The sequence below is a fragment of the Ascaphus truei genome, chromosome 4 (assembly GCF_040206685.1).
Source record: "Ascaphus truei isolate aAscTru1 chromosome 4, aAscTru1.hap1, whole genome shotgun sequence".
Classification (NCBI taxonomy): Eukaryota; Metazoa; Chordata; class Amphibia; order Anura; family Ascaphidae; genus Ascaphus; species Ascaphus truei.
In genome coordinates, this window is record NC_134486.1 from 740355 (window position 1) to 760635 (window position 20281).

Consider the following 20281-nt stretch of genomic DNA (forward strand, 5'->3'; position numbering starts at 1 on the left):
CTCGGGGTTGCACCCTGGAGATATGGCCCACATCATGGAAACATGCATGTACATGTATTATTGCGTGTTCCTCGTGTGAATGCATGTCCCTTCTTAGGTGTTTGTATTGTACTGTTTTGGGGCTAAGTGGAATTGGACCCATTCCCTAAGTAACCCAGGCGGATTATTAGTGAAAAGTGGAGCCAAAGTGCCAAGAGAGAAGATAGCAAAATGCATTTACACAATTCCCAGCCATTTAGAGAAAGGTCGAGAAGATTGGCACCGCCCCACATTGAACGCGCAAGACGGCACATGCAAAAATTGCCGACTTCAGGTATAATCTATGAGTCAAGGAATTCTTATACGTTCCCGATTTTGGTGGCCAGAAATAAAAAAAGTGGCGCTGTATGGATGTGTATTGATTACCATGCCCTGAATAAAAGAACCACTGACAATCAGTACACTATGCCCCAAATAGAAGATGCATTAGACTGTTTCAAAGGAATCAAGTGCTTTTCAGTCTTTGACCTTTGGATTGGGTACTTTCAAAATCACCATGAAACGCCACCATAAGGAGAAGACTGCTTTCACCTGCCCATTGGGGTTCTAACAGTTCGAACGCATGCCCCATGGAGTGTGTGGAGCACTGGCTACTTTCCAGAGACCGATGGAATGAGTGGTGGGGGACATGAACCTGCAGGATGGATTAGTAGACTTTGATAAATTTATCGTCATTGGAAAAACATAAGAACATGAGTCCTGCCTGATGAAGGTATTAGAACGATTGATTGAGTGAAAGTGGATTGAAGTTGTGGATAACTGCCAGTTCTACAGAACCTCTGGTACCTATTGTCTCTGAAAAAGGAATTGCCACAGACCCATCAAAGTTGGAGGCTATCACATCTTGGCCAAAGCAATACGAACTAAGGTCATTACTGGATTTTTGTGAGTACAGGCATACCCCGCATTAACGTACGCAATGGGACCGGAGCATGTATGTAAAGTGAAAATGTACTTAAAGTGAAGCACTGCCTTTTTTACACTTATCGATGCATGTACTGTACTGCAATCGTCATAGACGTGCATAGCTGATGTAAATAACGCATTTGTAACAGGCTCTAAAGTCTCACCGCTTGCGCACAGCTTCGGTACAGGTAGGGAGCGGGTATTGCTGTTCTGGACGTGCTGGCAGGCGCATGCGTGAGCTGCCTTTTGCCTATTGGGAGCTATGTCCTTACTCGCGAGTGTACTTAAAGTGAGTGTCCTTAAACCGGGGTATGCCTGTACTATGGAAAATGTGCGAACAACTCCGGAATAGTCCAGCCTTTGACCCAATTGACAAAAGGATACCCTCCATCTGGTGGGGGTGGGGCGAGCAAGGGCTATAATAAACAAGACTATTTGAAGACGTCAGAACCATTTGGAGCTAGGTGGCCATCTGAATGTGACGAAGCATTTAATGAAATAAAGACATGTGTCACCAATACATACTTCACGTGGATGCTAGTTTGGAAGGACAAGTGCTATACCAAGAACACCCCAAAGGACTGTGACCTGTAGTATTTGTGAGCAGAGGAATTGCAACATTTGAAAAAAAAAATACCCAATCCACAAGCTTGAATTTCTGGTGCTAAAGTGGGCCGGTGTTGATAAATTACTTATCGGGGGCACTGCTTGTGGTTCATACCGATACTTACACCCGCTCTTCGGCAAAGATGAATGCCATGGGACACAGATTGTTAGCTGCTCATAATACATTGAATTTTAGCTTGAAATATCGACCTGGGAGACAGAACCTCAATGCTGATGCATTGTACCCGATTTCCAGAGATGCCAGTCAAATAGACGGCAGGTGGAAGGAAATCCCGGCACTCCTCGAGGGGTGACTTTTGTCAATATTCAAAGGATGGGAGATAGGTTGGGGATATCTCCAATTGCTATACTCACAGTATATAAACTATTTGCTAATCTGACTATGACTGAACTACACCGGTTAAACCGGTAGAATTTGATTTAAGCTCAAAGATTGGCCTCCGGGATGAAAGGGAAATGGTCGGCTTTACGTAAAAAATGAATCTGTGTCTCTTCTGTTAGAAAGACAAACCCAGACATCCCAATTCTAACGTGACAATGGTCCCATATAATATTGAAAGTGAAGTGTTATTCAGGGTCTGCGAAAAGTCCCAACATCTGATCTCCAAACAGTTGGTACTCCCGGCCAAGTATCATCCCGAGGTCTCTCCATGACAAGCATGTATACTTGGAAGTTGATAAAACAATTGTAGTAGTGAGGGATTTGTTCTATTGACCTCACATGGCCAGAGATATGGAAGGCTACTGTAAAACTTGTCTCGCCATAAGAAGGCGGCTTCTTTAATGAAAATCACCAGCAATGGGCCCCTGGACTTAGTATGCATGGGCTTCTTGTCTTTGGAGCCACTCATAAGATCACCAGAAATATTGTAGCAGACACTAACCATTTCACTCGCTATAGCCAGGCTTTTCCCACTAAAGATCAAAGAGCTTTAACAGTCTTTATGTGGGATAAGAAAATCTCAGACAATATGATATCACCCACAAAGGGACCGTCAACTGGAAAGATCAACAGGTAACTGTTAAAATATGTTGGGGACTTTAGAGACTATAGATAAGGGAAAGTGGAATCAGCATGTACACCATTTAGTACATGCATATAACTGTACTCGTAACGAGGGCACCAGCTTCTCCCCTTACTACCTCATGTTTGGATGGGAGGCCAGGTTACTGGTAGATTTATGCTTCACACACATACATACACACATACACACATACACACATACACACATACACACATACACACATACACACATACACACATACACACATACACACATCCATATGTCTTAGACAGGTATGCAACCCTGCCTTTCAACCATTATCACTTAGCATACAGTGCTCCCACTGCAGCAAGGAATTCTGGGAAATGACATGCAAATGAGCACACGTGTCACCTTTTGCCTGGAATATCCATTCACATGGAGCCCATTTAAGCTGATGCATCACCGTTCACACAGCTTTTATGCACAGCATGGGACTAGCAAAGCAAGTACAAACCACTCACAGACATGTTTCAACCTTGATAGGTATCATCAGGATGAGGTTGGTTTATACTTGCATTTAAATATTTCTAGGCTGGGTAGGTTTACCATACACATTTTAAGTTATGGTCGGTGAAAAAGGCAACAAAAATAAATAAACACACACATATTATATGAGAATAATAAGGTGCGCAGATGTAAGTCCAAACAATATGAAAATAATCAATAAATGCTGCCACAGTGTGTCGGGTGTACATACACCAGAAATATAGAAGGAGAAAAAACAAAAAGGCGCAAAAATGATATGACAAATGTATATAAACACATGCAGGGGCGATATGCAGCAATGAAAGTTGTGTGTGAGATATCCGAGACTGGATGAGACCTAAAAATTAAAGAAAATAGCCGAATATGGTGAAGTAAGTATTTGTAGTATCATTAATGGCCGATACAAATCCTACTTACAATGTAGCATGTAAAAATGGGCATTTCAGGATAAAATGGAGTGGCAAATGTTATCACAAGTTGCCTGCCAAAGTCTTGTAACAACAGTAAGTTCATAAAATTCAGCAACAGGACTGCCTTAGCCCTACGCATTTCATCAATGGAGTTTGTCAAGAGGTATCGTAGCCCATACCCCTTAACAAAGATAAGTCCTGGAAAACTGCCAGAGTTGTCCCAATCTTCAAAAGTGGGGACAAAAACACTGTCTCAAACTACAGGCCAATCTCCCTTCTCCCAATCCTATCCAAAGTCATGGAAAAATGTGTCCACTCCCAATTAAGCGATTACTATACCAAGACAAATTTCCCTAGCCAATTCCAAATCTGGCTTTTGTCCCAAACACTCTACCGTAACTACCCTGCCAAAAGTGTGCAATGAAATCCAGTGTGAAATGGAACGGGGTCAACTCACTGGTGCAATATTCCAAGATTTTTCAAAGGCTTTTGACACAGTTGATCATGCTATCCTGCTTAACAAACTCCAAAGCTCTGGAATGGGGAAGCATGCTTTAAACTGGTTTCAGTCCTACCTATCAGGAAGATCCCAACATGTGTCCATCTCAGGCTCTAAGTCCAACCCCCTGGATATCACTGTGGCGAAAATGGGGGTAATCAGCGCATTAATAAAGGCAGTGTGCTCAGCTGGTTACCCCTATTTCGTATTGGGGATGAAGGGGTTAATTTCATATGTTGTTCCCATGTACCATTTTCCCCTCTATGCATTGTTGTCCCCTTTTTGCAGGCTTGTCCCTACCTGCAGTGCTGAATAACAGGAGCCGTTCCATTAAGACTGCTAATTTAGGAACGGAGTGAGCCAGCACCCTGATTTTTGGTGTGCAGCCTCAGTGTAACTCCCCAAGAACACACATAAAATATATAACTTTGTCATAAGGGAAACATATATTTTTGATGAAGTGCCTTTCTGTTGCAGTTTTAAAATGTACAGGCAGGATGCAATTGTTTCTGCCTGCCTTTGTAATGCATTAAGGAACAAATGTTATGCATACATGAGCCCCCTGTTGGGGAGATGCCGATGCGTCTAGGGACGTGTGGGGGGGATTAAAGACCCCAGAGTCATAAAGTGTCACTTAATCAGGATGTTTCTGAGTAGCAGATCCTGTTACTCATCCTAGATATTTCACACCTTGGGACCAAACTCTAGACATTGCGTCCCCAGAAATGACTGGCCCCTTTTTACTTAGCAGTGCTACCAAGCTGCTTACTGAGCATGCTCAGAGTTACCTGGGCTGGCAGTAGGATTTGCCCACGTGACATGGCAGGTTCTGATAGGAGGAAGATAATTCCTTGCCAATGGGAAGAGGCCAATGTAACCCTCCACAGGCTCTTGTCCTTAAAAAGGCCTGTAACCCTCATTCCTGTGTTGTTGCTGTTGCTGTTGTTACCTGATTTCTTCAAGCGGATAAGATCTAAGTACAGCGGCTACGATTCCAGAACGCAAGGGGTTGAAAACATCGCAACAAGGAAACTAGCCCTGCTTCAGGATTTCGTTAGCCCTGGGGATTCAGGAACAAACCCCAAAGAACCAGAAAAGACTTTTCACTACTCACAGAAGGATTGGGCTGGCAATTTAAGCCCTTACAAAAGGACTACATTTTAAAAGACAATCTTCTGGTGATTTGGACCTTTCTGGACATTATCCCCTGTTCCTATACCAGTAAGTGTAAGTATTAAGTGTATTCTGCAGTTGTCGTGTGTTTGCCTATCAAGGGAATAAATCTCAGTTTATTTTGCTCAACTTGTTCTGCTCAATTGGGATCCACACAATAAAAATGTGTTATTAAATGCGTCATCGTTACAAGCATCTGTGGTGTCCCGCAAGGCTCTGTTCTGGGCCCCTACTCTTCTCAGTGTTCATCAATGATCTTCCCACAACTTTGGCAGGGATCTTCAATGCACATGTATGCAGATGACACAATCCTATATGTGCACAGCCATAGCCTCTCTGACCTTCAACACATACTTCAGCCTGACTTTTTCAGACTCGAAAACTGGATTTCCCAAAACAAATTGTTTTTAAACACTGACAAGACTGTAACAATGGTATTTGGGACCAAGACTAAATTTTTAAAGCTTCCAGTGACTGAGCTCCAGATCAGAACAATCGCTAACACCACCCTAACTCCTGTTACTAGTTTTAAATACCTGGGCTTATGGTTTGACTCCCACTTAACATTCGGGATGCACATCGATACCCTGACATCCAAAACCTATGCCAAACTAGGTGTACTTTACAGGAACAAAACCTCCCTATGCCTGCTGGTCAGAAAGCGTATCGCACAGCAGATGCCAATGCCAATTATCGACTATGGAGACATAGTATATGGCTCGGCTCCTCAAACCCACCTTAGCAAACTTGACACCCTCTGCAATTCAATTTGTCGTTTCGTTCTCCAATGCAACTACAACACACATCACTGCGAAATGCTCACAGAACTAGATTGGTCATCACTCGAGTCTAAGCGCAAAGTTCATCTTTCCTGTCTTGCCTTCAAATACTTTCTGGGCAAGCTACCCAGCTACCTGAACAAGCTCCTCACCCCTACCACATGCAGCACCTATCATCTGAGATCAGACTCCAAAAGACTTTTTATGGTCCCAAGGCTCAACAAAGTATCCTGCCGTTCCTCCTTCTCTTACCGTGCACCCCAAAACTGGAACAACCTACCAGAGACTCTCATATCCACCACCAGTCTAAGTTCTTTCAAAACTAAGGCTGTCTCACACTTTAATCTGGTCTGTAACTGTTACATACGCCCATAATATATATTATCTGTAACTGTTACAGTAGTGTATTATACTGATTACATTTCATTAAATCAAAATCCGAAGTTGCCCTGGATCATTCCTTTTCTCTTTTACTTCCTGGTAAAACATTTTATAAATAAAATAAAGTCCATTGACGAAACACGTAGGGCTAAGGCAGTCCTGTTGCTGAATTTTATGAACTTACGCTTGCTGCAAGTTACAAGCCTTTGGCAGGCAACTTTAACTGTTGATAACATTTGCCACTCCAATCCCACTGACGGGGATATCTCTGGAGACCCTAATCATGATCCGGTAAACATCATACCAGCCATCACGAGATTTGGAGGAGGGAGTCTGAAGCACAAGCGTCGGAGAGGAGTCGGCGTCTTCCAAAGAGCGCGCGACAGACTCTGGCATCAGTGTTTCCAGTTCGGCGACTGAGTGTAGGATTTTAACCAGAAATGCCCATTTTTACCTGCTACATTGTAAGTAGGATTTATATCGGCTATTAATGATACTAAAAATACTTACTTTACCATATTCGGCTATTTTCTTTCATTGTTAGGTCTCATCCAGTCCCGGATATCTCACACAGAACTTTCATTGCTGCATATACCCCTGCATGTGTTTATATACACTTGTCATATCATTTTTGCACCCTTTGTTTTTTTCTATATATCTATATCTATCTATCAATATCTCTATGTATATTATAATATAAATATGTTGGGACTTTAGAGAATATATTTATGTATATCTTGTCTAAGGAGAACGTAGGATAAGAGTCCCACAACCAGTGCTCAAGAGCTAGTAAGTGTAAAAATATCTAGGATCTTAGCTAATCTAAGGTCTGAGACCTAAATAAGGCACACAGGTAGGGAACATATTCAGACAATCCCACAGCAGAAGCGGACTATTAAGCAGGTTAGGGGGAGGGGTGATGACTCGGGTGTAAGAGGGAATCGCCGACCGTCCTTCCCGAGAACAATCCGGCCAACTCCCGGCACAACCCTCAGCCCACTCCCCCCCCCCCCCAGAGTACCTGCTGTCACGCTGGGACCACCAAATCCCCCGCCGAGTCAAAACATCCCCGATCCTGGCGAGTAGGCGTGCTGCCAGCTGAACAGATTCCGGAAAAAATCCAAAAAAAAAAACAACAAAAAAAAGCGGTGCACTGCAGGAAAATAGTAGCCAGCTATCACTCTTTGACAAAGTCCTGAGCGGGACGAAACGCGTCAGAGTGGATCTGACTATGTAAAGCTTGTTAGTTTTTCATTAAATAAGCCGTTTTTTCAAGAAGCTGCCTTTGGCTACTATTTTCCTGCAGTGCACTGCTTTTTATTTTTTGGATATAGATATAGATATAGTATATATATATATAATTATATATATATATATATAGATTTTTTTTTTTAAAGCTGCAGTTCAAGCTGCCGTTAATATGTGCATCAATACAATCTGCACACTGACAAGTGATTAGCTAAGGTGCAGATCGATCCGTTTGCACAGGGCTATTTAATTCAGTTCTTGCACGGTATTGTGGGCGATGTAGTCCTGGAATATGATTGTCTGGGCAGTTACTAGATACAATTGGTGCACTGCTAGAGAGAGGGCGGGGCTCAAGAGCCAGAGCCTATCAGAAGGGGAAGGAGGCTGTCACTTTGGAAATGCTTCCTACATTAAATACATTAAAAATGTCTTTAAAACATTTTTTTGTTTTTTTAAATGCTACAAGTATTTTCTCATAGTACAGAACACACATGTAGGATATTGCTCGCATGTAGGATATTGCTCGCATGTAGGATATTGCTCGCATGTAGGATATTGCTCGCATGTAGGATATTGCTCGCATGTAGGATATTGCTCGCATGTAGGATATTGCTCGCATGTAGGATATTGCTCGCATGTAGGATATTGCTCGCATGTAGGATATTGCTCGCATGTAGGATATTGCTCGCATGTAGGATATTGCTCGCATGTAGGATATTGCTCGCATGTAGGATATTGCTCGCATGTAGGATATTGCTTGAACTGCTGCTTTAAACGGCTTAAAGAGCAGTTGCGTGAAGCATACAAACTAAACACTGAAACAAATGGGTCCGCAATTTCGGAAAATAAAAGATCGCTATAACACCCGGGACTAAGTATCGGCGACAGGATGCGGGTAAGAAATCAGGGGATACCGGGAAAGAAATCAGGGGATACCGGGTAAGAAATCAGGGGAAACCGGGTAAGAAATCAGGGGAAACCGGGTAAGAAATCAGGGGAAACCGGGTAAGAAATCAGGGGAAACCGGGTAAGAAATCAGGGGATACCGGGTAAGTAATCAGGGGAAACCGGGTAAGAAATCAGGGGATACCGGGTAAGAAATCAGGGGATACCGGGTAAGAAATCAGGGGATACCGGGTAAGAAATCAGGGGATACCGGGTAAGAAATCAGGGGATACCGGGTAAGAAATCAGGGGATACCGGGTAAGAAATCAGGGGATACCGGGTAAGAAATCAGGGGATACCGGGTAAGAAATAAGGGGATACCGGGTAAGCACAAAATTGCTAACTGCTGAAAGGCAGAGCCCCTACCTAGTAACAGAGTGGATTACCGGGATACAAGGTAAAGCCTAAGGCCGCGCTTAAAGTCGACGTCGCGGAAACTGGTAGCCGTCAAAATTTGATTTTTCAAGGGCCGTCACGTCACAGCCCTTGGACAAATCAAATTCCCGGAATCCTGCGCCGCCGGCGAAACATAACTTTCGCCAGTGGCGACGGGTGACGTCACTCGTCGTGTCGCCATCGACGGCACCTTAGGCACAGCCAGGAACTGGACCTATCAGAACACTGCACCCAAAATAATTTGCTGCCCATTGGGTATTTAGTTAAACAACGTTTCGGCTGTAGTATACAGTATATATGTAGTATACAGCCTTTGTCAAGGTGAGGGCTACACGAGTACAGCAAATAGCACTTTTATATACACGCCTACTTACCCCACCATGCTCCGTCCTGGGCGATGTCGTCATCATGCAGACACCAGCCGGTGGTAGTCATGACAACCGAAGATGCTGAGAAGCAGACGCCTCAGTATTGCCATGACAACTGAGACGCTGGAGATTAATCCCATTGAAACACCGTGGTTGGTATGAAAAAAAAAAAAAACACATTAGTGAGTGTGAGGGTGGAAGGAGTGCAGCCCAATAGTGGAAACAACTTTAATACAATACACAGAAAAACATCTAATAAAGAATAGGACTGGGGGTATGTACAGAGGGAACCATATATTAATAGGCAACCATATGAAAAAAAAAAACATTAATCAGCAATAAATCGCAAAGAATATGGAGAAGTTCATGTACAGTAGTATTAACAAAAGGATTCATTTGTAGGTCGCAGACATCAGTTGCAAAGATAGAAAGGAATCCACGGAGATGGGCAAAGCGGATCATTCTGGAACGAGACAAATTTATCTCCTGTCAAGGAAGCATTTTACATTTAACTGCGCATTAAGTCCACCGCCATTACTGGTTTTAAGTGTGTGGATCCAATGTGCTTCTCTTCTGAGGAGGAGTGTCTCCCTATGCTACGCTTTTTAGCTCGCGGATAATCTCCAGAGATAATTGATCAAATACATCCTATCAAAATAAAAAAAGGTCCAATGATAGACTTATATTTCCCACTAAATTCAATAGTGCAAGTGGTTTCATCAGAGCCACTTTGAATAAGCATTGGCACATATTACAGCACGATCTGATATTGTCTGGCGTTTGCAGTGAACCCCCTTATCCTGGCATTTGAGGCATGAATGTAGCAGACAAACTGATTCATTCAGATGATAAAAGATTTTATTCCACCCCTCATTTTCTCAGTGATGATAAACCGGGGAACTTCCGATACTTTAATTGCTCTGTATGTAATAGCCTCATCACAGGTGACACATTCTCTCATCCCCATAGTGGAAAGGGTATCAAGATCAAAAGCAGAATTTCATGCAGATCTACACATGTAGTTTACATGATTAAATGCCCGTGTGGTTTGCTTTATATAGGGAAAACCACGAGGATATTGAAGGTGCGTTTCATTGAGCATAATGATTAGATGTGGCACAGAACCCACCCTTCTGGATCAGCAGTGTGTAGAGCATAAACATTCAGTCTATGCACTTAGGATGATGGGCGGTGAATATGTACCGCCCACACATGAGGCTCCCGATAGGGAGACACTCCTCCTCAGAAGAGAAGCACATTGGATCCACACTATTGGAACCAGTAATGGCGGTGGACTTAATGCGCAGTTAAATTTAAAATGATTCCTTGACAGGAGATAAATTTGTCTCGTTCCAGAATGATCCGCTTTGCCCATCTCCGTGGATTCCTTTCTATCTTTGCAACTGATGTCTGCGACCTACAAATGAATCCTTTTGTTAATACTACTATACATGAACTTCTCCATATTCTTTGCGATTTATTCCTGATTAATGTTTTTTTTTTCCATATGGTTGCCTATTAATATATGGTTCCCTCTGTACATACCCCCAGTCCTATTCTTTATTAGATGTTTTTATCTGTGTATTGTATTAAAGTTGTTTCCACTATTGGGTGCACTCCTTCCACCCTCACACGTGTTTTTTTTTTTTATACCAACCACGGTGTTTCAATGGGATTAATCTCCAGCGTCTCAGTTGTCATGGCAATACTGAGGTGTCTGCTTCTCAGCATCTTCGGTTGTCATGACTACCACCGGCTGGTGTCTGCATGATGACGATATCGCCCGGGACGAAGGATGGAGCATGGTGGGGTAAGTAGGCGTGTATATATAAGTGCTATTTGCTGTACTCGTGTAGCCTCACCTTGACAAAGGCTGTATACTACATATATACTGTATACTACAGCCGAAACGTTGTTTAACTAAATACCCAATGGATAGCAAATTATTTTGGGTGCAGTGTTCTGATAGGTCCAGTTCCTTTCTAAGGCTGTGCCTATAGTGCCGTCGATGGCGACACGACGGGTGACGTCACCCGTCGCCACCGGCGAAAGTTATGTTTCGCCGGCGGCGCAGGATTCCGGGAATTTGATTTGTCCAAGGGCCGTCACGTGACGCGACGGCCCTTGAAAAATCAAATTATGACGGCTACCAATTTCCGCGACGGCGCTGTCGCGCGCACAACAAGCGCGGCCTTAGGCTTTACCTTGTATCCCGGTAATCCACTCTGTTACTAGGTAGGGGCTCTGCCTTTCACCAGTTAGCAATTTTGTGCTTACCCGGTATCCCAATTTCTACTATAAATGAACTTCTCCATATTCTTTGCGATTTATTGCTGATTAATGTTTTTTTTTTTCATATGGTTGCCTATTAATCTATGGTTTCCTCTGTACATACCCCAGTCCTTTTCTTTATTAGATGTTGTTATCTGTGTATTGTATTAAAGTTGTTTCCACTATTGGGTGCACTCCTTCCACCCTCACACTCACTTACAGTAGAGGCAACTCTTATTCTAACAAAAACCAGTGGCAATTCCCCAAAAGACCCAGGAAACACCCAGGTACATTCTGAATACAAGCCTTAAACTTTCCTTAAACTAGCCCCAGCATTCCTGCATTGATTAATGGCCTATCAGATTAACAGCGGGGGTCCCTGGCAGTCCCATTCAAACTGAATTGGACTGCCAGGGATCCCTGCTGTGTTAATCCTATGGGTCGTTAGTCAATGCAGAAATGCCTTAAACATGCCTCAAACTAGCCCAGAACATACCCAGCACATACCCAGCACACACCCAGCACACACCCAGCACACACCCAGCACACACCCAGCACACACCCAGCACACACCCAGCACACACCCAGCACATACCCAGCACATACCCAGCACATACCCTGAATGTAACCCGGCTAGTTTACAGCAAATGTTAGAATAAACGTTGCCTCTACTGTATGTGTTTTTTTTTTATACCCACCACGGTGTTTCAAGGGGATTCCCCTCCATTCCAGTGTCTCAGTTGTCATGACAACACAGATGTCTGCATCTCAGCCTCTTCGGTAGTCATGACTACCACCAGCTGGCGTCTGCGCCCATGCGTGATGACGTTATCTCCCTGACGTGTCACAGAGCGCCGTCGCGTCGGGACGACGGACGGAGCATGGTGGGGTAAGTAGGCTTATTGGGATTATTAGTGGCGTGTATATAAAAGTGCTATTTGCTGTACTCATGTAGCCCTCACCTTGACAAAGGCTGTATACTACATATATACTGTATACTACAGCCGAAACGTTGGTTCGTCTGGCACAATACATTTTGCATTTATCAAGTCCGTGTGCCTGTATCACTCCCTACCTCCATTGCTGATTTGGGGACCTTAGGTCTCCCTTCCTGCTACGGAGCACCGGCTGCTAAGTACCTTATCTTTCTTTACAGAGTGTCTGCATTTTCCTCCTGGTTATTTAGTTAACTACCCTACTCGGAACGAAGCCCCAATTAAATCTCCTAGCACCCGGTGACAAAATGTGACTTTGGATCAAATTAATCTATACCTGCTACCAGTGAGGGAAACCAACGTGATAAGTCTGACAGTGGGAGTATGGACAGGAGAAGCTACTAGGAACTAGGTAATTTGTCAAGTGTGAAGGACGCTGATAACGCCAACTCTCGACCACATGATGGCCTACACCAGGGCCCTCCACCTGGTGCCAAGAGTGATCTGGATCCTGAGGCTGATGAGTTTGGCCCTCAGGACCCCATTCTAGACGAGGAAGGGAGTGAAATTTAACTATCCCTGGAAGAGTGAAGAAGATCCCAGGGAAAAGAGGCCTCACCTGGCCGTCAGACTTAGTCCCCAGTGAGGGAATAACAGAAGTATCATTCGAGCCTATATTACCTCTCCCTAGACACACATAGAACACCTATGAGATTGACTTATGACTACCCAGGGGTATCCAGTGAAGTCCCAGTAGTTTGTATGGCCAAATGGGTGGTCCCCTAACAGTTGACACAGCTGAACTCTGAAATGTGATTCATGGTGGTGCACAAAAGGGCTGATATCCATATTGAGTCCCTGAGTGGAATTCACAGATATGTGGTCAGGCCTTACAAAACACAACATGCAGACATGTCATCCTGTTAAGTCCTAATGGGTGGGGGCTGACCAGCTCCGTAACCAATGTCAATGTAGAACAGTCTTAATTATCGGCTTTACTTGACCAGAGAGCAGCCGGCTGATAATGTGTCCTATTTCTCCCTCAAAGGGTGAGCTCTGAGGCAACATCGCTCACTATGGAACATGGAGTCAAATGAATGTCAGGCCTTACAAACATGCAGATATGTTTGTGAGGTCAGCTCAGGGACCCATCACAGATATGTGCACCTCACAGGAGGACATGGGGTCAGGCCTTACACAGTGTCCAAATGCCCTGGTCTCTCCTCGCTGTAGAATTGCTTGAACATGGCATGCCTTCACACCGGTATTGAATCCCTTCTGTTTATTCATTCTGTACCCCAATTGAAATACCTTCTCCAAAAAAGAAAGTGTTAAAAAAATTTTTTAAATAATAATGTTTGGGATGGATCTCAGGCTACCCTAAATATAAAAGAAAGCCAAAAATCAAGCAGGGTCAGAGGTTTTAAAGCAGATAGGAAAGTGGGCACACTAGTTGAGCTAAGTGGTCCTTATATGCCATCAGATTATTGGTATTTTCTCATGTATTACAACTACAATTTCCCACAATGTAATGGGGCTTCTACCTCTTAACTCCTGTGTGACTCTGGCTATATTACTCACCCGACGAGTAACATTCATTTGGCTCCATGTTTCCTAGTGAGCAGCAGCCTTGCTTCCTCCTGACCCAATGTTGCCACAGAGCTCACCCTGTGCAGGAGAAATAGGACACATTATCAGCCAGCTACTCTGGTCAAGGAAAGCTGATAATTAGGACTGTTCTTGTACGGACGTTAGTTATGGATCTGGGCAGCTCTCACCCATTAAGATTGTATCTGACCCCCCCACAGGAGGACATGGGGTCAGGCCTTACAAACGCAACATGCATGTCTGAGGTCCGCTCAGAGACCCAACACAGATATCTGCCCCCCACAGGAGGATATGGGGTCACATAGCATGACTGTCACTAACATTCAGACCAAGCATAGATCTAATCTACCCCAAAACACACATGTAGACATAGGGTAACATTGACTCTTTGACAAAGCGCTTGTGCGAAACGCGATAGTTTTTTTGTACCTGCCATCATTTGGATGTTTCATTAAACTGTTTTTAGCCAGCTTTTTTGTCTAGCCCTGATTATTTTTCTCCTAGGCAGCACTGCACTGGCTCCTACAGCTTGCTAGCTGGAGATCTTTGTTTGCTATTTACAACAAGAAGCACAGCAAAGGAGTATTTTAATCATTTGAGTCATGTGAGTAAATGCTAAATGTTTTTGCCAATGGATTGCTTAACTTCAGCTTCCTTACATACACGTTTTTATAACAGCACTCGACACCGTGCTCATCACGGATGTTCAGTTGGTTATTGGGGACACGGATGTGTTGAGGTTTCACATACCTCCTCACTTCTACATCCCCCCGCTGTACTCTTAGTGTGTAGCATTTGCAATATGAGTGAATATGTATCTGTTTACATCTGGCAAGCTCACACAGACTGACCCAAACATTTAATATACTCCCAAAAGGACTTGTTACTATGGACTTGCTCTTTCAATTGACTACTTATTGGATCGCATTAATCCCTGGAACACTATATTGTTGGGATTTACTTCCCACGTTTGACAAATAATATTGATCACAGGAGCTCCCATACTAATGTATCTGGACTCCAAGGCTGCAGAAACTCACCTCATAACACTCCCAATCAAGAGACTTCCTCGTGGTAACTTACCAGCTCCAAGCCAAACAGACACAGATATGGCAGGAGACGCCAGAAGGCACCTGGGGGAGATGTCACTGTGAGGAGAAAGCAGAGAAAGAAAGTCAATGAAGAGAGATAGCCAAGAGAAACAAAGATTGGGAAGGGAAGACAATAGGGAAATAACTCACTCCACTGATACCAACACACCTCTCCCTCTGAACTTACGATACTGAAGCGCCACATATATGAATATACACATATATAAATATACACATATCCGAAGGAGAAGAGAGGGGCATGCCACACAGTGTAATTCTGTAAGATTTTATTCTCAACAATGGTAAATTAATAAGAGGCACAATCACAAGTGAAGCTTAAGTAAAAGCACGTAGAGTCAGTCAATCTCAAAAGAGATGATACTCCTCTGGAATGACTACCCCAGCCAGGAATCCTCGGGGAGCTCAGCAAACAGAGTTGAAACGAGCGTCCATGGTATATGAACTTCCAGATAACAAGGATGTTAGATCGCAATTGCAACAATGAACGTCGTAAATCTAACGTCTAACCACAAATGCAACACACAAGCAGCAAGTGTATCGCTATACAACGCTCACGTGGTGACGGAATGACGTCACACGGGTCCCTGGGATACCATACACTTTCTATATACATACACATATACACACACAACGTTTGTGGGCGTTTTACACATTTATATTTACCCCCACACACGCACACGCACACACATACACACACACACTCTTACATCACTTACGTTCAGGGACCATTTAACACCACACAAGTCATAAAATGCATACTGCACAGGGGGGAGGGATAGGCTTCAATCACAGATCACATCCCAGGATGCACTGTTTTAAAGTAAAAACCCTTTTTTGGCTTGATTCATTGTAACATCGCCGGAAGAAGAGATCAGTGTATCTCCGAAAGCTCGCACAAATAAAAGCATTTCGTTAGACACAGAACGGTATTGTCATTTTTGAGATAGATAGGTGTGTGTATGTGTATAGTCTATAGATATATATATATATATGCAGTGTTCGACAAACCTATACATTTGCTCGCTCCGGGCGAGTGGATTTAACCCCCGTGCGAGTAAATATTGGCCCAAGCAGCACACGTTTGGTACTAGGTGGCGAGTAGATTTTTTTGTGTGGCGAGTAGATTTTTTGGTGATTTGTCAACCACTATATATATATGGGGGGGAGTAAATGGGGATATGGGGGGAGTAAATGGGGATATGGGGGGGAGTAAATGGGGATATGGGGGGGAGTAAATGGGGATATGGGGGGGAGTAAATGGGGATATGGGGGGGAGTAAATGGGGATATGGGGGGGAGTAAATGGGGATATGGGGGGGAGTAAATGGGGATATGGGGAGGGGAGTAAATGGGGATATGGGGAGGGGAGTAAATGGGGATATGGGGAGGGGAGTAAATGGGGATATGGGGAGGGGAGTAAATGGGGAGGGGACTAAATGGGGATATGGGGAGGGGACTAAATGGGGATATGGGGAGGGGAGTAAATGGGGATATGGGGAGGGGAGTAAATGGGGATATGGGGAGGGGAGTAAATGGGGATGTGGGGAGGGGAGTAAATGGGGATATGGGGGGGAGTAAATGGGGATATGGGGGGGGGGGGTAAATGGGGAGGGAGTAAATGGGGATATGGGGGGGGAGTAAATGGGGATATGGGGAGGGGAGTAAATGGGGATATGGGGGAAGTAAATGGGGATATGGGGGGAGTAAATGGGGATATGGGGGGAGTAAATGGGGATATGGGGGGAGTAAATGGGGATATGGGGGGAGTAAATGGGGATATGGGGGGGAGTAAATGGGGATATGGGGGGGAGTAAATGGGGATATGGGGGGGAGTAAATGGGGATATGGGGGGGAGTAAATGGGGATATGGGGGGGAGTAAATGGGGATATGGGGAGGGGAGTAAATGGGGATATGGGGGGGAGTAAATGGGGATATGGGAGGGGAGTAAATGTGGATATGGGGAGGGGAGTAAATGGGGATATGGGGAGGGGAGTAAATGGGGATATGGGGGGGAGTAAATGGGGATATGGGGTGGAGTAAATGGGGATATGGGGGGGAGTAAATGGGGATATGGGGGGGAGTAAATGGGGATATGGGGGGGAGTAAATGGGGATATGGGGGGGGAGTAAATGGGGATATGGGGGGGGAGTAAATGGGGATATGGGGGGGGAGTAAATGGGGATATGGGGGGGGAGTAAATGGGGATATGGGGGGGAGTAAATGGGGATATGGGGGGGGAGTAAATGGGGATATGGGGGGAGTAAATGGGGATATGGGGGGAGTAAATGGGGATATGGGGGGAGTAAATGGGGATATGGGGGGGAGTAAATGGGGATATGGGGGGGAGTAAATGGGGATATGGGGGGGAGTAAATGGGGATATGGGGGGGAGTAAATGGGGATATGGGGGGGAGTAAATGGGGATATGGGGGGGAGTAAATGGGGATATGGGGGGGAGTAAATGGGGATATGGGGGGGAGTAAATGGGGATATGGGGGGGAGTAAATGGGGATATGGGGGGAGTAAATGGGGATATGGGGGGGAGTAAATGGGGATATGGGGGGGGAGTAAATGGGGATATGGGGGGGGAGTAAATGGGGATATGGGGGGGGAGTAAATGGGGATATGGGGGAGTAAATGGGGATATGGGGGGGGAGTAAATGGGGATATGGGGGGGAGTAAATGGGGATATGGGGGGGGAGTAAATGGGGATATGGGGGGGAGTAAATGGGGATATGGGGGGGAGTAAATGGGGATATGGGAGGGAGTAAATGGGGATATGGGGGGGAGTAAATGGGGATATGGGGGGGAGTAAATGGGGATATGGGGGGAGTAAATGGGGATATGGGGGGGAGTAAATGGGGATATGGGGGGGAGTAAATGGGGATATGGGGGGGAGTAAATGGGGATATGGGGGGGAGTAAATGGGGATATGGGGGGGAGTAAATGGGGATATGGGGGGGAGTAAATGGGGATATGGGGAGGGGAGTAAATGGGGATATGGGGAGGGGAGTAAATGGGGATATGGGGAGGGGAGTAAATGGGGATATGGGGAGGGGAGTAAATGGGGATATGGGGAGGGGAGTAAATGGGGATATGGGGGGAGTAAATGGGGATATGGGGAGGGGAGTAAATGGGGATATGGGGGGGAGTAAATGGGGATATGGGGGGGAGTAAATGGGGATATGGGGGGAGTAAATGGGGATATGGGGGGGAGTAAATGGGGATATGGGGTGGAGTAAATGGGGATATGGGGGGAGTAAATGGGGATATGGGGGGGAGTAAATGGGGATATGGGGGGGAGTAAATGGGGATATGGGGGGGAGTAAATGGGGATATGGGGGGGAGTAAATGGGGATATGGGGGGGTCTAAATTGGGATATGTGGGGGAGTAAATGGGGATATGGGGGTATATGGTGGGGGGTGAATGGGTTGGTGGTTATATTGGGGGTGGGTATATAATGGGGGGATATGGATATGGGGGGTATATGGTGGGGGTAAATGGGGGGTATATGGTGGGAAGTAAATGGGGATATGGGGGGGGGTATATAGTGGGAAGTAAATGGGGATATGGGGGGTATATGGTGGGAAGTAAATGGGGATATGGGGGGTATATGGTGGGAAGTAAATGGGGATATGGGGGGGTATATGGTGGGGATGGGTATATATTTGGGGGGTATGGTGGCGAGTAAATGGGGATATTTGGGGGGTAGAGATATGGGGGGTATATGGTGGGAAGTAAATGGGGATGGGTATATGATGGGGGGATATTTGGGGGTGCGGATATTGTGGGGGGATATGGTGGGGAGTAAATGGGGATGTGGGGGGATGGTATATGAGGGGTGGGGATATGATGGGGGGATATTTGGGGGTGGGGATATGATGGGTGGGATATTTGGGGGGTGGGGATATGATAGGGGGGATATTTGGGGGGTGGGGATATGATGGGGGGATATTTGGGGGTGGGGATATGATAGGGGGGATATTTGGGGGGTGGGGATATGATGGGGGGGATATTTGGGGGATGGGGATATGATGGGGGGGATATTTGGGGGGTGGGGATATGATGGGGGTGGGGATATGATGGGGGTGGGGATATTTGGGGGGATATTTGGGGGGTGGGGATATGATGTGGGGGATATTTGGGGGGTGGGGATATGATGTGGGGGATATTTGGGGGGTGGGGATATGATAGGGGGGATATTTGGGGGGTGGGGATATGATGGAGGGGATATTTGGGGGGTGGGGATATGATGGAGGGGATATTTGGGGGGTGGGGATATGATGGAGGGGATATTTGGGGGGTGGGGATATGATGGAGGGGATATTTGGGGGGTGGGGATATGATGGGGGTGGGGATATGATGGGGGGTGGGGATATGATGGGGGGTGGGGATATGATGGGGGGTGGGGATATGATGGGGGGTGGGGATATGATGGGGGGTGGGGATATGATGGGGGGTGGGGATATGATGGGGGGTGGGGATATGATGGGGGTGGGGATATGATGGGGGTGGGGATATGATGGGGGTGGGGATATGATGAGGGTGGGGATATGATGTGGGGGATATTTGGGGGGTGAGGATATGATGTGGGGGATATTTGGGGGGTGAGGATATGATGTGGGGGATATTTGGGGGGTGAGGATATGATGTGGGGGATATTTGGGGGGTGAGGATATGATGTGGGGGATATTTGGGGGGTGGGATATGATGTGGGGGATATTTGGGGGGTGGGGATATGATGTGGGGGATATTTGGGGGTGGGGATATGATGTGGGGGATATTTGGGGGGTGGGGATATGATGTGGGGGATATTTGGGGGGTGGGGATATGATGTGGGGGATATTTGGGGGGTGGGGATATGATGTGGGGGATATTTGGGGGGTGGGGATATGATGTGGGGGATATTTGGGGGGTGGGGATATGATGTGGGGGATATTTGGGGGGTGGGGATATGATGTGGGGGATATTTGGGGGTGGGGATATGATGTGGGGGATATTTGGGGGGTGGGGATATGATGTGGGGGATATTTGGGGGGTGGGGATATGATG

At 45.6% G+C, this 20281-nt stretch overlaps 1 protein-coding gene across 14 annotated transcripts in view; it reads right to left on the reverse strand.

The window, feature by feature from the left end:
- LOC142492487 (uncharacterized) overlaps nucleotides 1–20281 on the reverse strand; it is a 58490-nt gene that overhangs the window by 35265 nt on the left and 2944 nt on the right. For 5 of the 14 annotated variants that reach the window (XM_075595126.1, XM_075595123.1, XM_075595134.1 and 2 more), the window contains exon 2: nucleotides 15158–15265. Coding sequence is in view for 8 of the 14 variants with exons in the window: in XM_075595133.1 (XP_075451248.1) it covers nucleotides 15201–15265 (65 nt within the window). In the remaining 6 variants the exon portion in view is untranslated. Of the gene's footprint in view, nucleotides 1–14090; nucleotides 14178–15157; nucleotides 15266–20281 lie in introns of all 14 variants that reach the window. The other 9 variants (XM_075595125.1, XM_075595138.1, XM_075595132.1 and 6 more) reach the window with 3 other exon arrangements.